Source organism: Arachis hypogaea, chromosome 15 (assembly GCF_003086295.3).
Source record: "Arachis hypogaea cultivar Tifrunner chromosome 15, arahy.Tifrunner.gnm2.J5K5, whole genome shotgun sequence".
Classification (NCBI taxonomy): Eukaryota; Viridiplantae; Streptophyta; class Magnoliopsida; order Fabales; family Fabaceae; genus Arachis; species Arachis hypogaea.
The window spans coordinates 140,495,507-140,504,875 of NC_092050.1; the positions used below are offsets into that span (position 1 = coordinate 140,495,507).

At 38.6% G+C, this 9,369-nt stretch overlaps 2 protein-coding genes and 1 long non-coding RNA gene across 3 annotated transcripts; 1 reads left to right on the forward strand and 2 right to left on the reverse strand.

Annotated features, from left to right (window-relative positions):
• Positions 1-985: 985 nt before the first annotated feature.
• LOC140178995 (protein FAR-RED IMPAIRED RESPONSE 1-like) lies at positions 986-2,959 on the forward strand. The gene is made up of 4 exons (XM_072216968.1): positions 986-1,158; positions 1,312-1,715; positions 1,804-2,738; positions 2,825-2,959. Exons 1-4 carry the CDS (start codon positions 1,007-1,009, stop codon positions 2,939-2,941), a joined length of 1,608 nt encoding a protein of 535 aa, XP_072073069.1. The 5' UTR covers positions 986-1,006; the 3' UTR covers positions 2,942-2,959.
• Positions 2,960-3,421: 462 nt separating this feature from the next.
• Positions 3,422-3,926, reverse strand: LOC112750921 (uncharacterized). The gene is made up of 3 exons (XR_003176081.3): positions 3,807-3,926; positions 3,643-3,736; positions 3,422-3,557 (listed from the first exon to the last, which is right to left on the reverse strand). It is a non-coding gene; the product is annotated as an uncharacterized lncRNA (long non-coding RNA).
• A 1,701-nt stretch (positions 3,927-5,627) lies between these two features.
• LOC112750919 (uncharacterized) lies at positions 5,628-7,071 on the reverse strand. The gene is made up of 9 exons (XM_072218227.1): positions 6,933-7,071; positions 6,748-6,825; positions 6,595-6,660; positions 6,448-6,516; positions 6,298-6,372; positions 6,171-6,224; positions 5,928-6,014; positions 5,779-5,847; positions 5,628-5,697 (listed from the first exon to the last, which is right to left on the reverse strand). The coding sequence occupies exons 2-9, from the start codon at positions 6,822-6,824 to the stop codon at positions 5,628-5,630; spliced, it is 567 nt and encodes a 188-aa protein (XP_072074328.1). The 5' UTR covers position 6,825; positions 6,933-7,071.
• Positions 7,072-9,369: the final 2,298 nt, after the last annotated feature.

A 9,369-nucleotide genomic window follows, 5' to 3' on the forward strand; every position in this document is an offset into this window, starting at 1 on the left:
TTTCAGTAATTTGTATAGCATTGTGTAGTTGAAAAATTGCTGAACATTGACTGTGAAAGTAACACGTTTACCTGAATCTGTCGATTCAATGTATTAGTTGTGATTAATTACCTGGAATTTGTAGCAGACGCTCGGGTGTAGATCAATTCTTGTTTGGGTGTATTTTAGGTAGAAGTGTGGGTGTATCTACACTTTACTGGTTTTTTGTTATTTTAATTTACTTGTTGTTGTTCAGCTGTATTATAACAGACATGATTAGGTGTGTTTTTAGAACTGTATTATATCTGCATGCTCTGTATTTACAGTTTATGGCTTTAAAAGTCATTCTGTAGTTGAGTTGTTGCGGTTAGGGTGTATCGTATTAGACATGATTGGGTGTATTTAAATCATATCTATGGGTGTATTTACAGTTCTGACACGCTGTATTTTGCAGCCTCTCTCAGTTGTTGATGACGAGCTTGTTCCAAAGGTCGGAATGACCTTTACCACCCTTGAAGATGCTGGAAAATTTTACAGGAACTACGCCAAGGCTGCAGGTTTCTCTACAAGAGTTCGGTGCACAAATAGGAAGGGAAACGAGATTAAGAACCAACTGATTACATGTAGCAGAGAGGGAAAATGGAAATCTAAAATATCTCTGACCGAGAAGACCAATCCGACAGCCGGTCTAAACTGTCCTGCAAGAATTTATATACACACATTGAAGGATGTCGGTGCTTGGATCATTTCAAAGGTTGTGCTGGATCATTCACACCCCTGCTGTCCAAGCAAAGCAGAGATGCTCAAACAGCACAGGGAACTAAGCATGTCCATTCGTCGTACGATAGAGAATAACGAGGAGGCCGGTATCAGACCAAGCAAAACCTACCAATCATTTGTTGCGGCTGCCGGGGGTCACCGCGAGTTAAATTTTATCGAAAAGGACGTGAGGAATTACATTACCAGGGAAGTGCGGAATGTTTCCGAACAAGAAGATGCAAAGGAATTCGGGAAATATTTGTTAAGAATGAAAGAGAAGAATCCGAATTTCTTTTTTGAGCTCCAACTCGAAGAGGATCAATCGATTAAGCTGGCTTTTTGGGCCGATGCAAGAAGCAGAGCCGCCTTTGAGTATTTCGGAGACGTCATTTCATTCGACACCACCTACAATACAAACAGGTAACAAAATGTCCCTGTTTATGATGCCAAATTAATTTATTTTTACGAATCCGCAGTAGAGGTGTATATTGGCTGTTTCATTGGGTGTATGTGAAGCATTTGTTAGGGTGTAGCTAATGATTTTGCATTCTGGACCATGGTAATTTGTTTCAGGTATAATTTGGTCTGTGGTTCTTTTGTCGGGGTGAATCACCACGGTCAATCAACACTTCTCGGATGCTCTTTGATGAAGAACGAAGAAATTGAATCATTCAAATGGTTATTTCAAAGCTGGCTTCGTTGCATGGGAGGAAACGCTCCGAAAGGGTTTCTCACCGATCAGTGCGCATCCATGAAAAGGGCTTTAGAGGCCTGTATGCCAACAACAGTTCACCGCTGGTGCATTTGGCACATCATGAAGAAGATTCCAAGCAAATTAAACGGGTACAAGGGACATGCCGATATCGAACAAGAAATGAGCCAAGTTGTTTGGAACTCTCAAAGCAAAGACTCATTCGATAGGAATTGGAACGATTTTCTGCTGAATTTTGGTCTTGGGGACAACAAGTGGCTTTCAGGTAATGTCTTTTTAAAATCTGCATCAGAGGTGTAAGTTGCATGTTTTCTCGGGTGTATTTATAGACTGTCTTTGGGTGTATTATGCAGATCTGTACGAAGACCGTCACATATGGGTTCCTATCTATCTGGATCACCATTTCTGGGCAGGGATGAGAAGCACACAAAGGAGCGAGAGCATGCATTCATTTTTTAACAAGTATATCACCCGGAACAGCTCGCTTATTCAGTTCGTCAAACAATACGATAATTGCCTCGGAAGCAGGGAGCAAGCAGAGAGAGAATCAGATGCTGCAGATTTTCATACGGTCATACCGTGTGCAACCAAATCCTGCATTGAAGCTCAGTTTCAAGATGCGTACACTCACGCAAAGTTTAGGGAAGTCCAAGCGCAATTCAGAGGAAAGGCGAATTGCATCACCAGACTAAAGAATTCCGCTCTAGGCTATTCAGTATACGAAGTCGGAGAACAAGTTTCCAGCTCAATATTCAACAAGTTCGTGGTTACTTATGACTCGGTTGCAGCCGAGGTAAAATGCCATTGCTTATTATTCGAGTCGAGAGGGATACTGTGCCGTCACGCACTAAGCGTGTTAAGCTTCGAACAAGTAAGCCAAGTGTCACCGAGATACATACTGGAACGATGGAGCAAGAAGGTAAAGAGGCGACACACACACATCAAGAGCAGCCACGACGAGCCACTAATGGAGCCAAGAAGCAAGAGGTTCGACCAATTGGTTTTTCGTTCGCAAAATATATGCGAATTTGCCTCCGAATCGGAGGAGCTGACTGCAATTCTGCACCGCGCGTACGATAACGTCATGGCTGAGATGGAAGCATTAAAAGCCAAAAGGAAGGGGACATCTTCTTTATCCCACGAAGACGCCAACTTGGAATCCGTTAACGAGCTTCAAAGCCCGCCAAGGATTCGAACAAGAGGACGTCCAAAAAACAGGCTAGGTTCAAAGCTGGAGAAACAGATCGCAAATGCCACAAAGAAGAAGAAGACGAAAGTTTTAAGCGAGGTAAAAGTAATGTTCTTTAAATTTGTGGCGATTGAGTTTATTTTTCTCGTTAATAGTTTAGGTAATGTGTGTGTGTTATATTTCAGATAAACCTGTTTGATGCTGCATCAGCGGCGCATTCAAATTGCAGCCAATATCAAGGACACGTTATGAGTTATCAGTTCAGGGTACCAGCAGCAGGGGATAACTCGTTGGGTGTATAGTTTTACAGAATATGGGTGTAAAAGCACCGTTATTTCGGGTGTATTTTCGTTAATTCACAATTTAGATATAGACACATATATAGATATATATAAAACAAAAGCTGTAAAAATTCTCAGGTTATGGGTTTATATTTGATTTGATATTTTTCTTTATATTTTAGTACATGTAATTCATACATTTTGAATACAGCACAGACAGTTTGGGTGTATATTTAATACAACCTTGGGTGTATTATTAGACTTGCGTTGGGTGTAGCAGTTTATAATTTGTGTTTTTTCCTTCATATTTTACCACCTGTAATACAGCTTTTGAATACATCTCAGACAGTTTACCAGCACAGATAGTTTAACTATGGGAAAAAATATACATGGAATAGAAGTTGTAGATAAATGGCAAATATTTACATCATTTGTTCAATTTACAAACTACCAAGCAATTGGATTACCCAGTTTCTATATCAGCAGAATTAATCTGACAAAACGGACTTAATAATATAGAGGATGGCTTCGACAGCCTTATAGCACTACTCTCTCTAATTGCCTGATCTCTCTGTGTATTCATCTCACTGAATAGTATCCGGGATGCGTACTCCACTCTATAGTGGTCCACCTCCTCCTACAATAAAAAAGTATATTCTGTTTAAACAGCAATATTAATTCAGTAAAGTAATACAGAGTTATATGGTTCTAAAGACAGTTACCTGTGGCCAATTATCCCATTGATACTTCCCCTTTTTGATGTTTTCCGGCTCAATTATCTCCATCCACTTCATAACGTACACAGCGCAGTCATAGCTGAAAACGAAGAAAATAAATTACAAATCTCATTTACAAAAGTTTAATGATCAGACTCACAAATTTATACCTTGTTTTTTGGCCTGATATTTTAACATATGGTGATTTAATTTCCTTCTCCCTCTCCCCTTTCTGAAGAGGTTTCCCGCCAGCATATGTTATCAATCTTAAAAATACGTATCCCTTAAATACGAAAACAAATCAGTAATACACCCGAATGAATGGACAAGATACATCCAACTGAATGGACAATATACACCCATCACAACTAATGAAATAGACCTATCTATTAAAGTAAAGAAGACAGAGGCAACTTACAGTGAATTTATTAATGGCCTTTCTCTCATCAGTGGGAGCTATTTTGTGTAGCGGGTCAAGTATTTGACATTTACGCTTTCTTGTATTTATCAGCCATAACCACCAATGCCCGGCGTAGCAGACAGGGGCAAAAATCTGAAGGATTGCCACACATGGAACAGTGTGTTGTTTTATTTTGCAAATAAGTAAATAAGCGTACTAACAAATTTAGCAAACGAAAACTTACATATGGGTGCGAAGTCAATTTTTTTCTATCTATGAAGGGAATGAAACTCGGGTAGGCTTCCACCCTGAATTCCTTTTCCGTTTTTGGTGATACGAATTCCCCATTTGGGTGATCCGAAAGTGCCATGCACTGCAAGAATGGGAAACGAGAAATGAAATACTAAACTTACACCCAATGGAACGTGACAAATACACCCAAATCAATACAGAAAATACACCCGAAGTTCGTAGAAGTAAGACTTACCACAATATCGGGGGGAGACAGTATATTTGTTCTTGAAATCTCTTTTCATTTTTGTTGTTGAGGATGAGGCAGATGGCAGATACAATCTAGAAATATATGCCGAAATCAATTTTACATTAATAAGCATTGTAATTGACTTTGGTGTAAAAACATGAATCTTATTCTAATATTACCTGAGATTCTATATCACTTTTTGCCTGGAGGGAAGCAAGGTGCATTCTCATCAAAATGTATTCTCCTTGGCCAATCAGAGTGCACATCTCCTCATACTCGTTAGTATTGCCATCTGCATCTTCCTTCAGTCTCGTCCCCCAGATGTAGCACTTTTGTTTCATATCATCCGTAATCTGATATAATCCCCGAGGAGTTTCAAACTTTGCAGAACTTTCTCCCCCAGTCTCCCTCTGAATTTGTGGACTTGTGTTTTTTCCCTTCGTCGCGCTGCTTGCTATTCTTTGGACCAAACTGTCCAATTGTTCTATCAAATTCGCAGCTTCTGGAGATTTTTCCCTTTCTGTCTCCTGCGTTGACGCCCCCTCCTGGCTTGAATCAGTCAATCCAAGGCTGAATGATGGCACCCCTGGATCTGTTTTCGGAACATAGGAAGCTGTCCGTGCCATCATCAATAGGGCAGCAGCGTCTTCTGCGTCTGGATGACTGCGTCATCATGTATAAGAATAAGAATAAGAATAAGAATATACAGATGATAAGCAAAGATTGATTTTAGTCTGATGAACTTACACTTTAGTTGGAGCTGGGGGAACTGTGGGTGTGGTCTCTTGAAGTTGTTTGGGGGTTTCAGGAGTGCTGCACAGTTACAAAAAATTAATCACGGCGTAAAAGAAACTAATCAGGAACAATATACACCCAAACTGTTAGCTAATATACACCCAAACTCCAAACAAATATACACTCAATACTATTTCTTACGTTTCTGTAGTCCCTTCAATCTGTAGCATAGGGGTTGGTTCAAAATCTGTCTCAGTGGTTGTTTGGGATGCCGGCACAAAAACCTGAATCGGGACTCTAAACAAGAAGAAAAATGAAAAGTTAACAACGCCTTTGAAAATAATAAGGTTATAAGGGTGAATATTATTGTAAAACTCACATTGCAAGCGCTTCCGACGGTGTCTGTTCCCTCACAACCATCATATTCGAATCAGACGGACTCAACCTAAAATACACCCAAAGAAATTCAAGAAATACACCCGAACAATTCAAAAAGAAGACAGGCTTTGTTTTTTTGAGAACTTACATACTTGCAGTTTTTGCTTTTTTTTCCTGCCTTTTTTTTCTTGAATAAAATAATAAAGGGCTTTTTTTTCTAAAAAAAAATATATACAGAATTAGAAGTAGAAGGGTAATAGAAGAACAAAAGTAACGGTTATTTGAAAGAGAAATTACATGCTCTGTGACGGCTGGTTTACACTACTCTGTTCTGTGTTTCCTTGAGAGGAAGGAGCATCAGTTCCCAAGTTCACAGCCGGTATTCTAAGACAGATTTGATCCAAGCAACACAACAAAGTTAATATTCCAACTTATTAGACAACATACACCCAACTTGATCCACTCAATACACCCAAATGGTACCACAAGACACACCCAATTCATGATAACAAGATTTTATTAAATAATAAAGCTTCTTACGTTTCAGACGACACATAGCGACCTTCTGTCGATCGCAGGTCAGGTTGGTTCTCCCTGCGAAACAAGAAACAATTATTAGCATACAAAACACAACAAAATATGAAATAGACAGCCCATCAAGACATACCCCTCTGCAGCAGATTTATCAACGTTTTGCCCTAGCCATTCATCCAGTTCGTCACTTGATATTTCATATGTCTCACTACATTCATAAAAGAAGATGTTAACAAAAATAATTACGACGATAGACGGTAATATAGCTTACGAGGTACTGTACCCGTCAAAGTATTGGTCTTCTTTAGGAGGTGAATCCTCCACGAGAACTTTTTTCTTTTTTGGTTGTGTTCTGGGTGGAAAAAAAAGAGTACCAATCAGAAATAAAAAATTAATTTTATCACAGAATATTATGCAAAGAAGTGCTTACTTTTTTGGTGTTGTTTTTGTTTTTTTCTTCTCCTTCTCCCTCTCTGCAGGTGATGATTCTTCACTCCTATAAGTTAATAACAGACACTTCAGTTAATATACGAAATCTTTATAATGAAGCCAAAAGAAAGGAGTAATAATTTCAGGACATTACTCATCACTTTGTTCATATTCAGATTCTGAATCAGAATCTGGCTCCTCTTGCCTCTGCTTTCTTTTTCTGGAGTCCATTCTGGAAGGCAAACAGTGATTATTTAGAACATACTAAAAATACACCCAACGTGATCAACAAGATACACCCAACTCGAAAAAGAAATTACACCCAAGTATGGTACTTACTTTTTCCCCTTTTTGATGGGGTGTTTTCTTGCTGAATCCTCCGAGTCTTGTTGAGTCTCAGACTCAGAGGTAGAAGTGTCACTGTCAGTAGCTGTTTCTGTCTCCGAAGACGATGTTGGACTCGCCTTCCTTTTTTTTGTTTTTTTATTTCTTGTTTTTTTTCTTTTTTTTCTTTTTCTTTCATTTTTTCTCTTGCTCTTGTCTCCGCCATCTTCACAATCCCCTGAAACATGAGATATTTTAGCTAGCAGCATTCAGGTAAATAAAATACAAGCAACATATTATGTTTACTTACCAAATTTCTTCTTTTCTGCAGTCATTCTTTCCACCAACTTCTCCTTAGTCCAGTTGGCAATCCAAGGCTTTGGTGGTCTTTCGGCCCTCTTCTTGCCTTTGTTTTCAAAAGATGAAGTATATTATCATGAGGGCAAAGAGGCAGCCATCAATTGCCTTCTTCTTCTTCTCCTGGTAGTCTGTGATGCCTTTGATCAAGAAGTCAAAACATGCCCCCCCCAGTTTCTATCCGATATGCCGTCCATCTTAAAAATTGGGGCGAGGTGCACGGGCGATATTTTGTTTATCGTCGTTGGCAAAAGGAACGCCATCTGTATGTAGAGGATGAATATCCTCTTGAACATCAGGCGTTCCTCTTCGCTGCCAACGCCGATTTCCATCATTTCATCGGTAAGACTTTTGAGGGTCTTACCCTGGAATCTTCTATAAATTATTTTGTCATCATCAGAAAGTTGCTTATAAAGTTGCTTATACTCAACTTTCTCAGGAAACAGATTTCCTACAAAAAAGAAAACAACAAAGTATCAAAATCGGTTCAAAAACACCCAAGCATCAACCTTAAATATACCCAAGCATGAACTTAATATACACCTATAATTTTGAGCTAGTTACCTTTGCATTGATGCCAAGCGCATCACCTATTGTCTTTGGTGTTATTTGGAAAGAACCATATCCTGTCTTCAGTCTGTTCTCCCCAAGTTTGAAGTTGTTTGCCAGTTCCCTTAAGAGTTGGTGATCCACCCTTAGAGGTGGGACGTGCATCAACCCACCAAATCCGAGATCCCTGACAATTGCCTTCTTCTCCTCAGTCATGTTTCTGAACTTATCACTCAGGAGATGTGTGGCACACTTAAGGTCTTTCGTTTGGTTTCTTGCTGCCATTTTGTCTGAAACAAAAAATACACACAAATATACCCCATTAGTAACAGTAAGATACACCCATATGTAAGATCAGATACACCCATTGATAACAGTGAGATAATATTATTTAGATACATCATATATATCAGTCAGATATCAGTCAAACATGTTCAATATCAGCAACATTAAAGGTCTAATAACAGTAAGATACACCCATTGAAATCAGATACACTCATGTACAGTAATACACCATGATTATTCAGATACATCATATTTATCAGTCAGATATCAGTCAAACATGTTTCAATATCAAGCAACATTACAAGGTCTAATAACAGTAAGATACACCCATATGTAAGAATCCGATACACTCATTGTTAACAGGAGATACACCCATAGATATATTCAGATAAATCCATATATATCAGTCAGTATCACTCAAACATGCTTCAATATCAAATTAATTAGATATCAGTAAGATACACGCATATATGAGTCAGATACACCCATTGATAACAGTAAGATACACCCATATGTAAGAATCAGATACACCCATTGATAACAGTGAGATAGATATTATTCAGATACATTCATATATATCAGTCAGATATCAGTCAAACATGCATCAATATCAAGCACATTACAAGTTCAAGCAGTATACAACCCCCAATCTACGGAATAAACCCCAAAAATCAACAACAGTAGCAAGAGAACTTAGAACAAGAATGTAGAACGACGTAGAACTTAGAAGAATGACGTAGAACTTAGAACAGTGTAACAAAGAAGCAAGAATATAGCACAGTAAACCCTAGAAGAACGACGTAGAAGAAAACTAAAATATACAGTAATCTTAATAACTTACGTTGAGTGTTTTGCTTCGTTTTCTCTTCAGATTCTTCACGGAGAGTTTGATGTTGTTTTGATGAGGTTTCGAACAACGATTTGTATATTTTGAACTTTGATTTTTGCTCGAAAATGGGAGCGTTTCCTTGTTTCGAAGCGTTTTGAGAAGTGGAAGAAGTGGAGGAAGTGGAAGAGTCTGCCATACGTAACTGTTTGTGTTGAGCGCGTGATTTTGACGCGCCATGTTATGCTTCCTTATGCGCGTGTCTTCGATTTGGGCTGGGCCAACTTGGATGCTTGGATACTTGTATGTGTAGCAGGCCCGTTTGTATATATGTATGGGCTGCTTGTTTTATCATCTTTTGATTTGGTCATTTAACAATTTTGAATGATTAAACTGAATTTGAATATCTTTAATAAAATCATATTTTGATTAGAT

Bases quoted from the DNA above. Each gene is read 5' to 3' on its own strand.
- LOC140178995 (XM_072216968.1), top strand. From the start codon at position 1,007: ATGAAAGAGAAGAATCCGAATTTCTTTTTTGAGCTCCAACTCGAAGAG. The intron at 1,159-1,311 runs GTAACAAAATGT...AATTTGTTTCAG, and splicing joins ACCACCTACAATACAAACAG to GTATAATTTGGTCTGTGGTT. The intron at 2,739-2,824 runs GTAAAAGTAATG...GTTATATTTCAG, and splicing joins AGACGAAAGTTTTAAGCGAG to ATAAACCTGTTTGATGCTGC.
- LOC112750919 (XM_072218227.1), bottom strand. From the start codon at position 6,824: ATGGACTCCAGAAAAAGAAAGCAGAGGCAAGAGGAGCCAGATTCTGAT. The intron at 6,373-6,447 runs GTACAGTACCTC...TTATGAATGTAG, and splicing joins GAAGACCAATACTTTGACGG to TGAGACATATGAAATATCAA. The intron at 6,225-6,297 runs GTATGTCTTGAT...CTTGTTTCGCAG, and splicing joins GATAAATCTGCTGCAGAGGG to GGAGAACCAACCTGACCTGC.